The sequence below is a fragment of the Nilaparvata lugens genome, chromosome 6, assembly GCF_014356525.2.
Source record: "Nilaparvata lugens isolate BPH chromosome 6, ASM1435652v1, whole genome shotgun sequence".
NCBI lineage: Eukaryota > Metazoa > Arthropoda > Insecta > Hemiptera > Delphacidae > Nilaparvata > Nilaparvata lugens.
Genome location: NC_052509.1, coordinates 65,681,464 through 65,696,274, shown reverse-complemented (window position 1 = coordinate 65,696,274; position 14,811 = coordinate 65,681,464). Strand labels below are relative to the sequence as shown.

General features: G+C 35.3%; 1 protein-coding gene across 6 annotated transcripts in view; it reads left to right on the top strand.

The window, feature by feature from the left end:
- Positions 1–14,811, top strand: part of LOC111051096 (1-phosphatidylinositol 4,5-bisphosphate phosphodiesterase gamma-1-like) — a 102,698-nt gene that overhangs the window by 48,533 nt on the left and 39,354 nt on the right. For all 6 annotated transcript variants that reach the window (XR_005571696.1, XR_005571695.1, XR_005571694.1 and 3 more), the window contains exon 14: positions 7,341–7,521. Coding sequence is in view for 2 of the 6 variants with exons in the window: in XM_039431757.1 (XP_039287691.1) it covers positions 7,341–7,521 (181 nt within the window). In the remaining 4 variants the exon portion in view is untranslated. The remainder of the gene's footprint in view (positions 1–7,340; positions 7,522–14,811) is intronic.

The window sequence follows — 14,811 nt, the reverse complement described above, 5'->3', positions numbered from 1 at the left end:
TTTATTATGAAAATTCATTATTAAATTATTGAAGAATATAATTAATTATTTTAAACGATAATTGTAAGCACGATGTGCCTTCACCAATTATGTAAGCAGGGAAAAAACTATGATAACAAAAGAAAACAGAAATACTAGAACTTTATTTCATTTCATTTCATTCATTTATTGTATAAAATACTATAATCATAATACAATTATGACATTGGAGGAAAAACTAGGCTGAGCCTGTACTATTTCTCTCCAAAAATTTTGATAAAATGTTAATGTTGTCCAAAAGATAAGGTTATGTAATTTCACACTGCTTCGTCACTTGATTTTCGGTCCAGGAATGATGATTTAATTGGTATCTTTCGGTTTACATGGTTGAAAATGATAAATATTAATTTTTCTTTATTCCAAAAAGGTAAAATATAAATAAATATATATACAAACACAATATTAAAATTGAATTTAATGGGGAAAACAAATCGCTGCTGCTTAAGATGATTCAATCTTTGTTGTTATGAAAATTAAAAACAATGATCTTATCCAGTACCGGTAGTCACCTACCTTTTGAATATGGCTTCGCCCTTTAGCATCCACTGATTTAATCGCGACTTTACAGTTAGTATTTTAAAAGAACAAAAATTAACTGAACCAATGAATAGGCTCAGAACCCGTCTCCCTTAATAATACAATTATTTTAAAACTGCGCGATCTGTGACAGAATAACTGTATTATAAAACAAAACGATAACTAGCCTTCTTCACTGGATCAGCCGGACTTTACTCACAGTCCTAAAGAACGAGCTCTGCCACAAAAGCTAAATTTTGGGTATTAATATAAACTCAGTCAATGCCAAACATGAAAGCCATTTCAAGTACATATTTTTATCTGTCGCACATGTAGCACGTTTGTTATTAGAATTAAAGAGAAGCTACGTTAATATTGACAACAAATAAAATAAACAATCTTCCTGTCGATGACAAAGATTGTTCAAAGACAAAAACACTGTTCATTGAACTTTTTTAATTTTAAAACTCTAAAATCCTGATCAATATGAGATAAATATATGATTCATATATATGTCCCATATGACCAGGTGACACAATGAACAGTTAATATTACATCAATAAACCTGTATCAGCTACAGTCTATTGAAGGCATTTATTTATTCGTAGATACAATCACAAATCATATAAATATTATTAGGAAGGAAGGAAATAATATACAGAGTGTCTATAAAAGAACTCCGGGGTTTAAAAAATTAATATTTTTTCAACTATAAAAGATAGCAAAATTTGAATAATTCCTTTGAAACAAGCAGCTCAAAGAGTTTTACTCATACCAATTGCGAATGTTTCACTCAACAGTTGGCAGCGCTGCGGAGCGTTGACCTTGAAATGACGTAGCGACTGCGGCAGGCTATGGCGACGCCTCAACAAAAGGCTCAATGTGTTATTTGGCTCATAGAAACTGATTCTGTTGTTACTGTACAAAGAAACTTTCGACGTAGCTATGGTGTTGACCCGCCTACAGACAAAACAATTCGTCAGTGGTTAAGTGCCTTCAAGGAAACAGGAAGTGTTTTGAAGCAAAAGTCGCCGGGTAGGCCGCGTGTGTCTCAAGAGAATGTGGACAGAATCCGAGCTTCATGCACTCGAAGCCCTAAGAAATCGTTAACAAGACGCAGTCTGGAGTTGGGGTTACCAAGATCAACAGTCCATAAGGTAATTCATAAAAGACTTCGTTTAACTGCCTACAAGATTCAACTTTTACACCATATCAAACCGGCAGACAAGGTTAAGAGATTCAACTTTTCTGTTTCCATGCTGGATAAAATTGATGAAGATGATGATTTTTTAAAAAGTGTGGTTTTCAGTGATGAAGCTACTTTTCATGTGAACGGAACTGTAAACAGGCATAATTGCAGAGTTTTGGGTTCAGAGCCGCTCCATGAGTTTATTGAGTACGAACGTGACACGCCCAAAGTGAATGTTTGGTGTGCTCTTATGCATGACAGAGTCATAGGACCCTTCATTTTTGACGAAAGGAATATCAATGGTGATGTCTATTGTGACATGTTAGAGGAGTATGTTTATCCTCAGTTGGATGACATTGAGGCGGAGAAAGGTTTAGTTTATTTCCAACAAGATGGGGCGCCGCCACACTTCAGTTTGCGTGTCCGTGAGTCACTGGACGCTCGTTTCGGCAACAGGTGGATTGGAAGGGAAGGACCTATTCCATGGCCACCAAGGAGCCCTGATATGACTCCGTTGGACTTTTTCTTCTGGGGGCATATCAAGAATCTTGTATATGCGGAGAAAATTCGAAATGTTCGCCATCTCAGGGAACGAATAGTGAATTGCGTGGCGTCCGTTCCCCCAGACATGCTCGCCAGGACATGGGAAGAGGTAGAATACCGTTTCGACGTGTGCCGTGCCACTCACGGAGCTCACATTGAACTTTACTAAGTTGTTAAAAAATCTTGAAAATATAGGCTTTCTAATCATGTATAAAACATGTATGTATGTTTTTTAGTTTATTAAAATATTTTGTCTTAAAACCCCGGAGTTCTTTTATAGACACCCTGTAGTGTATGTAAATTATGTATCTATCTTGAAGAGACAATAAAGCAATTTCATTAAAAAAAACAGGCTGGCCCAAAACTATTCCATTCCAAGACTGACTATTGCATTGACGAGACAGAGGATCGGCAACATTGTTCTCCTTTCTTTCTCCACTGCCATTATAACGTAGACCTCACTATAGTTACATACAAATAGATTTTTGGACGTATGATTTTTTGCCGTCCTTATAAATTCTATTAGAATAATTCTTTTAGATATAAGTATTTAGGTATGATACTTACTCCAAATTTGAGTTTTACAAATCATATGAGTGAAAAATTGAAGTATGCAAAGATGGGATAGAATGCAGCATGGAAGCATATGGTCAGTGAGGCGAGTGTGCCTTAGTCGTCAAAGTGGATATTGTTTAGAGCGGTTGCTAGGGCAGTTATGTGCTATGGAGCGCAAGTATGGGGATATAGAAGGTTTGATGAAGTGGAGAAGCTTAAGCGATTCTTTATAAAGCGATTGTTTGGATTGCCCTCGAATACACCTAACTATCTTCTTCTCTCGGAAACTAGGGAGTCGCCTTTATATGAATTTACCCTCAACTTGCAGGTAGCTTACATTCTTAAAGTACTATCATATAGAGATGGGAGATATCCGAAAAAGTTGGCTTTCCAGATAATTAATCAACGATTGTCTTGGTATAAATGTTGGAATGAGATAGCCGGAGATTTGGGAATTGAGATTAATTTGGGTGTTCAAAGTGTTCCTAACTGGAAAAGAGATTTGAAAAAGTTGACAGAGGGAGTGAGATTAAAGAATTTGGAAAACTTGCAGGCTAAGGCGAGAGATGCAGAATATCAGCTGATAGTTGCAGTGATAGTAGTTTAAATTTTTCTGCTCAAAATTTTCAAGTTTATTTCAATATTATTGAAACTTTCGGATTGTTTAGTGTTATTTCCGGCTCTTATCAACCCTTTGAAATTCAAAATTCATCAGTCATATCTCGAATACGTATTCTCTGAGAGTTAATCTTTGGTGAAAACAGAAATTTTAAACTTAACCTCACTTTGGACTATTTATGTGCCAAAATCAAGGAATTGAAGAAGTTTTGGGCAATTGCCTGTTTCTCTTTCCAAATATCGTGTTTGTGACTGTTCTAATAAATAAATAAATAAATATATAAAAGTCTGAACCATAGCCTGGGAAAGGATAGCTATCTTGAAAGCGACCTGAAATTTACGGAGGTTCGATGGATTATGAAGGCGAGAGGAGAATTAATTGACTTGAACTACAGACCTTGGATGCTGGAAAGAAATTGGTGCTGTTCGCTATGCAATAAAAAAGAGCAGGAGGATATCTATCATTTTATAGCAAGATGTCCAGTGTTAGGAGAATGGAGAAGGAAGTGGTTGGGAGAGGCACTTTTGCAAATGGATGAGTTCAAGGACTTTATGAATGGCGAAAATTGGAAGAACTTAGCATTATATTGTAGGGACGCATGGAAATACCGATGTTGAATGAAAAAGACTAAGAAATTGTCAAAAAACCACTGATTTATTGATAATTAGAAAGACCGGTTTCGGTTATTACACCATTGTCAATCTCTGATAAGCTCTGATAAACTAGTTTATCAGAGATTGACAATGGTGTAATAACCGAAACCGGTCTTTCTAATTATCAATAAATCAGTGGTTTTTTGACAATTTCTTAGTCTTTTTCATTCAATATGAATAATTACCACAATATCAACTTTTCAACTACACAAAAAAGAAATACCGATGGTTTTTAGTAGATAATTTCAATAATTGATCATTCGCATTGTGCTTTGTTTTGAGCTTTTCTCTAAATTTAATATTAATCATAGTTTTAGTCTCATAATATGTTTCTTTTATTAAATTCTGATGAAATTTTGTTTAAACTGTATAACTTTAAATACTACTATAGTCACTAATGTATGATTGAAATATATGCATAACTAAATAATTATGAAACTCCATCTTCAGCTGACGGCTTAGAAGCCAAGCTTATAATTTAATTTATATTTGAAAAGTGTGTATTGTTTTGTTTATGTCAATAAATCATTATTCTATTCTATTCTATTCTATTCTAAATTCTATTAGATTAAACAGGTGATGTTTGTCAAGCTCTGTTTACTCTTAGAATATATTAAGGTGCGTACAGACTTTCGCTCTGCTCCGCAACCGAACGTCACTCTAGCAGAGCGTTTGATGATCGACCGGGGAACAACAGTGGTTCGACCGGGGAACGCGAGAAGATCTAACATCTTCCGTAACGTTCATGATGGGTGCGACTGCCGAGCGGAGGCGGAGCTACTGCGGTACGATGGAGGAACGAGGGCGGTACGAGGGAGGAGCGTGCTCGGTGCGGGTTGGATGCGCGTCTCATCATCATCATCTTCACTTCAGGGATTAGGTTTATTAATGAACCTGTTCCGGTACCCATCTCTTTCTTGGTCTCCCTACATCTCTTTTTCCTGTAGGTCTATAGTTTTGGACTACAACGGGAATTCTTCCAGGTGGCATTCTATCCAAATGACTGCACCAGTTGCGTCTATTTTGAATAGCAATCCTGTTTATATTTCTGATAGTCCTGTCCATTCCGAGGCTGTTCTGGGTACTGCAAGTGGTTGGCTTTTCACATGGATACTGGCCTATCGCACAACCCCCTGACTAGGAGGACCAGAATTTTGGGTTTATTCCCTGGAGTATCAGCCGCCCAATATGGGTACAGACGCTGTTTGAAGCCGCCCAATCTGGGTACAGACGCTTCTCAAAGAAGTGAGAGAAATGATAATTTGAGAAAAGAATAACCAGAGTGGTCGGATAGGAATGAGAAAGGATGTAGTGCGCGACCATTGGAACAGCGAGTGTTCACCCTTTGAAACAAGGTGACCCCGCCATCCAACTAGTCGCGCACTGACGAGAATGGCTGAATAAACAAAATTCGGGTAAAAGAAAGGAGACGGGGCCGCGCTACCTTTGCACTGGGCTATTGTTCCAGAAAGGTGCATCCTCTAACTATCGACTAGCATACTTTATTGTCCTCTGATTCCGCTTCATTACCCTCATTAGTGGCCCCGTGTGCTTCCTTGAAAGCAATTCTAGCTGGTAGCACCAACTTATCTATTACTTTGCACCTTACATCTCTTACTTGTATTCTCTGCAATTATTGAATGTAAATCAGTGATCAAGTACTTGTAATTATTGTATTATTCCCAATGGTTCATTTGATGAAACTCAACTTGCTCACAAGCTGTATACAGACTAAATTGAGTTACATACAATTCGATACTTATTGAACGTACGATTTGTTGGCGTCCTTTCAAATTTTATTAGATTGAACACAACTTGGCAAATATATGATGATGCGTATCATGTGTTTGTCAAGTCCCATTCAATCTCATAGAATTTATAAGGAAGGCTAACAAATGTACGTCCAAAAATCGATGTGGGCTTTACACACCACGTACGTTTCACTAAATTTGTACTTGTCATGGATAGTAATGTGTGTGTTTAGCCAATCACTGTATGCTACCACTGGTTCACAGCTGAAAGTGCCTTCAAGTAACCACACTGGTCCACCAATATATTGCTCGGAGTGGAAACTCTAACAATAGACTATGAAAATGTCGAAATTCAATAACAATAGGTGACCGCTGAAGGGTCTCTAGAACTTCTACCTGTCCATCCATTGTTTTCGGCGGCCCCGTCTCATTTCTATAACCCCAAATTTCAATTATAAAAATTAATTGATATGAGTTTTCTACAACGAAAATCAATTATTGTTCAATATTATTATAATTTATTATACCCGAATAAATTTAATAATAATGTATTTTGTTTGGTAATTATATTATTGTCTTACAAATATCTGCATAATTTATATCGGCTAGCGCACAAGTTCGTAACTTTTGCTAGTCGAGCCACGAATTGATAAAAAAGCTTGATGTTTTGCTTTCTCTATTTACTAATTTGATTGACATTTGTGTTTTATTACAGAAATATTATTTTCAAAGTCAAATTGTATTTAGAGGACAATTCATATAATTGTAATGTATTTTATGGCAAATAGATTGATTTTGATGTGAATTATTCAATAATTGAAAAATATATTTTCTTGATGAATAAAAAATAATTGATTATTTTAAACAAAAATGAACAGTTTATATAACATCAGATATACAGGTATCAGCTATCAACTATAGAAGGCAGCGTCAAGGCATAGAATGGGTTGCGCTGTTCTCCTATCTTTCTCCACTGAACGTGGACCTCACTTTAGGCCTTAGGCATTCATAGATCACATCACACACCGTTTCCTTTGTCTTTTTAACGCTAATTGACCAAGCGAAGTGAGGTCTAAGATTCAAGTCGACGGTTTGGCATTTCTCTTAATGTTTGAATGTTTATATGTTGCGCATTTACGGCAAAGCGCGGTAATAGATTTTCATGAAATTTGACAGGTATGTTCCTTTTTTAATTGCGCGTCGACTTATATACAAGGTTTTGGAAATTTTGCATTTCAAGGATAATATAAAAGGAAAAAGAGCCTCCTTCATACGCCAATATTAGAGTAAAAATCAGACTATAGAATTATTCATCATAAATCAGCTGACAAGTGATTAAACAGATGTGTGTAGAAGATAGTCTATTGCTGTATTTCCATAAGGTCTATAGTTTCAATCAGGTACTTGTGGATGAGAATACTGCGTGAGGTCTACTGTTCACAGAACTAATAGTTATTTTGTTTTGTTTGTTGCAGGGCTGAACGAAGAATGATAAAGCACTGTTGCATAAAACGGGAAGGACGGTTGTACACGATTGGCACAATGCAATTCGAAAGTCTAGTCGAGTTGATCAACTACTATGAACGCCACTACTTGTACAGAAAAGTCAAGCTACGCATTCCTATCACTGAGGAACTCCTAAACAGTACTCCTATGGTATGTTTCTTCACATCATCAAACTAATTCGTATATCTTTCTATCTTCTTCATTATACTCGCGCTTCGTGCTCGGCAGGGGGCTTCGCCCCCTGCACCCCCCGTAGGGTGGGTTAGCAGCCTCCGCGCTTCGCGCTCCGGCTGGGAGGCGGGCTTCGCCCGCCCAATCTCCTTTTATGACTGTATAGGGTTGTAATAGTATATTTCGCACCTAGGGCCGGAAATGAGACTTTTCCGGCTCGAAATCGGTTTTCAAGTCCGAAATCTAAGGTAATCTGAATATCAGGAAATTGTCCAAGTATTTTTTTTTTTTATTCTGATAAATAACCTAAATAGGCTAACCTAAAAGATTATGTTCAATTATGTAAGAGGTTGAGTTTATACTTTTTATTCTTCCAAATGACAATTTGAAAGACAAAGATGATATTATTATAATTGTTTTGATTCTTGAATAATAAACACAAATAATGATAAGTTTTTTGATCAGCTGTGTCTTAGCACACTTGAAATTTGGCCAATCTGAATGTCAATGTCAACAATGCTTGTTGTCGTTGACTTCGGAAGTTTAGGTTAGAAGTTGTATCCTACTCTGAAAATCGAATTTGAATAGTTTATAATATATATCTTATCTGTATTCTATTCATCCAAATAAAATGATCTTATTGCAGAATACTTATTCAATTCTATAAGCATAAACTGATTCCGTTTCATAAACCATTTTGTAAACACGTTTTCGCCCCACTTGGATGTAATGAGCTGGTTTTCATGCGTCATATGGAGGCCAAAAATGATTGTTTTCTGACCAGGCCGGTAAACGTTTTACGGCCCTAGGGCTGTAAAATAACCTTGAAGTCAGCTGATTCTGATTTGATGTGAACGTGTTTACAAAATGGTTTATGAAACGGAATCAGTTTATGCTTCTAGAATTGAATAAGTATTCTGCAATAAGATACTAACATTTTATTTGGATCAATAGAATACAGATAAGATATTTATTATAAACTATTCAAATTCGATTTTCAGAGTAGGATAGAACTTCTAACCTAAACTTCCGAAGTCAACGACAACAAGCATTGTTGACGTTGACATTAAGATTGGCCAAATTTCAAGTGTGCTAAAACAGCTGATCAAAAAACTGTTTATTATTCAAGAATCAAAATATTTATAATAATATCATCTTATTGTGATTTGGAAGAATAAAAAGTATAAACTCAACCTCTTACATAATTGAACATAATCTTTTAGGTTATTTAGACAAATCAGAATAAAAAATAAAAATACTTGGACAATTTCCTGATATTCAGATTACCTCAGATTTGCTAGAGCTATAACCTTCCTGTTTTGCTTTCGGAAGTGCCTAATAAACAATAATTATTCTCATATTTATATTGTTTATTTTTCTGTGTGGCGAAAAATAACGTTCTCACCATGGGCAAAAATGTTTTTCCGGCTCTCAATCTTTTCTAGTCCTCGGACTTGAAAACCGATTTCGAGCCGGAAAAGTCTCATTTTCGGCCCTAGGTGCGAAATATACTATTTACATCAAATCAGAATCAGCTGACTTCAAGGTTATTTTACAGCCCGAGGGCCGTAAAACTTTTACCGGCCTGGTCAGAAAACAATCATTTTCGGCCTCCATATGACGCACGAAAACCAGCTCATTACATCCAAGTGGGGCGAAAATAAATTTTAATTGAAAACAAATTTCGACTTTGAGGGTGACGGCAGGTTAATTGGGTTAGTTGTGTTGGGTGTAGGTTAGATTAACTTTTCGATATCAACAAATATAAAGTACAAACTAAATCTTTTTACTTGATAATCAGCGTTTTGTTCCCTTATGCCTCTAAATAAGTAGGATCATTGTCCCTATCATCAAAATTTATATCAGTCGACTCTCAAATATAATAATATAGCTTTATTTACATTCTTATAAGAACAAAAGCCTCTCTTATGAGGTATATGTGGTTGGCAAAAAATAAAATTTCACATTAGTTTACATTATACATTTTTTCACTTTCCAATTCAGAGTCTGTCAATAATTTTTGCCCATCTTCCCTTGTCTCTTGTTTCGGTCAGCCGCAAATCTCCAACTCGTTGAGAAGACTCTGTCTTAAATATACCTATTTTCTATTGGTCACCATAGAGAAAATATAGCATAAGAACATATACCATGGTATAGGTAATTTATGTTCTAAATTTCAAGCAGTTTTTTTGTCGACTCAAGCCGATTATTACTGTTTTAGCTGGGTGAGAGTATAAGAAGGGCACAGAATAATATTTATTTATTTATTCAACTTCCAACGGTACAATACCAATTTTACATAAAAATAACATAGAAAAACAGATACAAGCAAAATATATATATATATATATCAATAATTTATTATAATATTATAAAATCATCCATGTGTATAATATAAACAAAAGTACATAATTAAACACAGTTAACATTAGATATTATATCAAAGTGAGAAGACCCATGAAAGTTTGCCACAAGGGGCATGAAGCATAAACAAATAAAGGGAACTCAAAAATCACATATGCAGGGCTCTCTTCATGGGGTAGCCGTCTAGTTGTCACCCCGACTACTTGACACCTGGTAATTTTGGCCATAGGTGACTACTTGTACCCTCGTAAAAATATTCCATTGCGATCAAGTTATCCTCCCGACTACTTGACACCTACTGGACCAAAGTTGCCAACTAGTCATGACCGTAAACGACAACTTGACACCTCGCACCCTAGCGACAGGGTGTCCCCTCGACTAGTTGTCACCTCCTCAGAAAGGAGACAAGTAGACGGGGATGGCTCACGTCTACTTGTCCCCTAAAAACTGGTTTTAAAAGGGGACAAGTAGTCGGGGTGACACCTAGTCGCGAACCCTCTTCATGATTCCCCTGAAAGAGCCCAACAGAATGAGAGACTACCAGTGTCACATAGCTTCATGAAAAATAACTACTAGAACTATCGGCTTGAATTGAAATTGAAAATTGGAACATAAACTTCCTGTACTATGGGATATCGTCTTGTGCTATTTATCTCTATGATTGTATTCTTACATTTGCTCATGTGGTTATGCTGTATAGTATTATTAGTGTGAAATACACTAAAGTCATGTCATAATGATATTTACTTCAAACTCTTCGCTCAGTTGCACAAAAGCCTGGTAAATTTTAAACGTGATTGAATGTCAATCTTTCCAAAAAAATCCTTCTCTGATCAGTTCTCGTGGAGTTTAATCATGATTTAAATTTAACAGGTTTTTGTGCAACCGGGTTTCAGCGTTCCATAAAAACAACATTAATAATCACTTTCATTTACAGTTTAAAGTAAATATCTTTGCGTTCCGATCTATTCTTAGCCAAGAGACTTTATTATCAGCTTTTACTTCAAACTCTTTCGCTCAGTTGCACAAAATCCTGGTAGATTTTAAACGTGATTGAATGTCAATCTTTTCAAAAAAGCCTTCTCTGATCAGTTCTCGTGGAGTTTAATCATGATTTTAATTCAAAAGGTTTTTGTGCAACCGGGTTTCAGCGTTTCATAAAAATAACATTAATAATTACTTCCATTTACAGCTTAAGTAAATATCTTTGCGCTCCGACCTATTCCTAGCCAAGAGACTTTATTATCATCTTTTACTTCAAACTCTTAAGATTCTACTGTACACCTCTGAAATTTCGTATTTTAGTTCCGCCACTTCCCACTATGACAGATTCAGCGCTGGAGAGAGTTCGTTTGGAGGAGTAAAGACATATTGGAAGTCTAGAAGTGTCTCCCCCACCAATTGACCATTGCTACAAGTGAGCAACAAAAAGGAGGGAGAAAGAAATGACAAAAACCTCTGTCTCCATTCATGATTTCTGGTTCTGGAACAATGAGTCACGTTCCAACCAAGACACGACAAAGTATATTTGGCTACTACGTTATTGAATGCTAGAAAAGTGACATAGTCCAGGCGCTGGCTTACATTGAGCATACATGAGAGAGGCAGAGAATTTGACTTCGGATTATTGTTAGGGGGTCTTTAGTGTATATGAAACTCGATGTCGTCACGTCCCAGGGTGGTCGACAGCTTGGGGGGGAGGGGGGTAAGTTGTAAAAAACGCGCGTTTATAAAATCGCCTGTCCTGCAGTTACTATTCATAGTACAGCTTTTAATTTTTTCTCAATATCATGTACTTATAACTGGCTTTCAATGTGGTCCTATACATTTTTGCGATAAACCGCATAGTTTTTCCGTAAAAAAATAAAATATCTCGAAAAATGTATTTTTTTATTATGGACTTTTTGTTATTTCTCGAATATTCAAGTAATTAACCGACTTAGAGGAAAAGGCTCTCAATAAACGTTGTAGGCCGTTTCTTGCTGAATCCAATGATATATATAGTTTGGGGGTTACGATCATGGATGCGGCAGTGGGAGGGGGATAAATAGCACTGTTATGCTGCGGCGCGGTACTCCCCCATGATTAATGCGCGTAATGGCCTGTCTATCACATCGCTCCTACTAGTCTATGCATTCAAATTATGTATTTCAGGAACGCTATCTTATGTATTTTCGGTCGCTGAACACGATTTTTCAACTCTCAAGCCTTAATAATTGATAATTCTCATCATAATATACTAATTATGGTCAAAATTACAAACTTCATCTCATTATCATTATTTATGTTTACATTGTAATGATAAACCATCCTGTTAGGAATCCTATATGTGTTTCTCAGTCGATAAAAAACTGATATTCCATAAGGAGAGAATAATTATTCGATTTAGTTCAATGATCACTTTTGAATTGCGAAAGTCAAGTAGTGGAGTAAGTTAAACAAATAATATAGGCTACCCCATTTATAGAGCACCGTGTAACAGGAGTAAAATATTTTCTTAATATAAATTTACAGTTGAAGCACAAATAATGCCAATTACTCCCATGTGATATGACTAAATATTTGATTACAAAGGAAATACAACTCTAAAGCTGCGTTTACACCAAAGTTATTAAGGAGATGTTAATATAACTTAATCTTTATAGATTCTATTAGATTTGACATAACTTATCATACATATGATGGACATATGTGTTTGCCAAGTTCCGTTCAATCTAATAGAATCTATAAAGATTAAGTTATTAACATTTTGTTAATAACTTTGGTGTAAACGCAGCTTTATCGACTGATTTCTGTAACTTATATCTACGAATAGATACTTTTCATCTGGCTGAGTTTGACTGATTGTCTTGGGGTGGTACTTGAATGAAAGTGGAATGAGAGATATCTTTGTTGAATTTGAAATATTTGGAGAGAATTCTGTTGGAAATCTATTGAGGGGAGATCAGTATAATTAAGGTGTGAGAGCAAGCAATCAATTCAATGAAACAACTACAAGGACTCATGAACGTTTCAAATATGAGAGATTGTCAAAGTATATTTGAAAGAAGTCAGGAGCTATTTGTGGAGTTTTTTTTTAGAATAAAAATCAATGACTACATGAAATTTATGACTGATTATTGTAACATAGTTTAAATTATCTTAAATTGTAGCCTATTCATGCTCATAAGGAAGGACTCTGGTATTGCACATAGAAACTGTAAGAGAAAAGATCCCATACTTTTTTCATTCAATCACACAAACTATGTTATAAAGTCTGTGTTATATCTAGAAAATATAAAAAAATACCCATAGAAGTAGAAAATAATTTCCAATAAGGAAACATTAACTCTATACAGTCAATACATTGACTCTCTGTCAAATGAAACCTTGAAAATTTAATAAATGTGACAACCGATCATGCTTTGGAACAAACCATGATTGGAATAGCTAGTTCTTCAAAGGCTTTCCTAAAATGGCTGCTACTATATAAATAAATCTTCCATCAAAGATATTCTGTTCAAGTATGTTGACATCATTATGGATATCACTGGAGATTGTGAAGAAAGTCATCTAATGAAGTAAAACAAGAATAATGAGAGATGAGAATGATTTCCAGAAGCATAATCTTCTCAAGAGAACATAACATTTTTCTTCAAGACTCTGATGGACAACAGAATCTGCATAATGTTATCAATGGTCTGGAAGCAAGTGAAGAAGTGTGTGATTCTCTTTTGAACGTATAGAAAGAAATAGTTATTCGGTCTCCAACGATTTTTATCTGAACATAGTTGTGGCAAATTGTAAAAGTGTATTCTCACTTATAAAATGAAACAGAGTTCTTTCATTCCACGCGATGCAATCAAACAAGAATCCTAGTCTTAGTTAATTCTAGAACAAAAAAATCTGATCTCTGTATTTTTACTAGGTAGCTGTTTAAAGATAATTCAGCATTGAAGTTTTAGTGCAGCATGCATTTCTACAATAACCGCAATCTCTGTCAACATCTGATGGATATTTGAAAAAAACTCTTAATCTCACTTGGCCCATGAAATTGTAAGTGAAACTAGTTGTGGATTTGACTAAATCCCTAAATATCGTTGACAAATTCGCATAATGATGACATGGTTCTCCTGAATTCAACTCCTACTTCACTTTTCAAAACTTCAATACGCTGCAAGATTATGGAAACTTTGTGATGGGAAGAGTTATGAAAATTCTCAATAAAGATGGAGTGATACAGGTGGACATAGCTTTTCAATGCTATGATCTAAAATCAAACAAAGGTAGTGAACATATTAGAAGCAACAGAGTAAAAAAATCACTCCAATAATATGCTCTCCAAACCATCGAGACTTGATTTCTAAATCTGTGGCAGAGATCTATTAATGTGACATGCAAAAATCTATAAAGGAATAATCCATAGGCCTACGTTAGCTACATGCAGGAATACATACATTCATTCATTCATTCATTTGTGGATAAAATTACAAATCATATAAATATGTTTGGGGAAGAATAACAGGCATGGCCCAAAACTATTCGAATCCCAAATTTTGATACTGAATAACTTATTACCATTTCAAAACAGTCTGAACGGGAATACCATAATGGATGAATCAATCAAAAGTTAGTGAAATATCATTATAATAATACTGTTAGAAATAATATGAATGGATATTTAAATTTTCATTTCATTTTGATTTGACACATATCTATTATTATATTGGATATAATTTCTCAAAAGTTCACGACAAACTGAAGATTCACGAAAGATTAACATTTTCATACTAAACATAATCATTATGATAATGAATGAAAAATGAATTCCATTTCCACCATGAAGGACTAAGAAATTCCACAAATATTTCTTGGAAATTAACTGACCACTATATCAAGTAAGCGTGGCCAGTGTGCAATTATTTA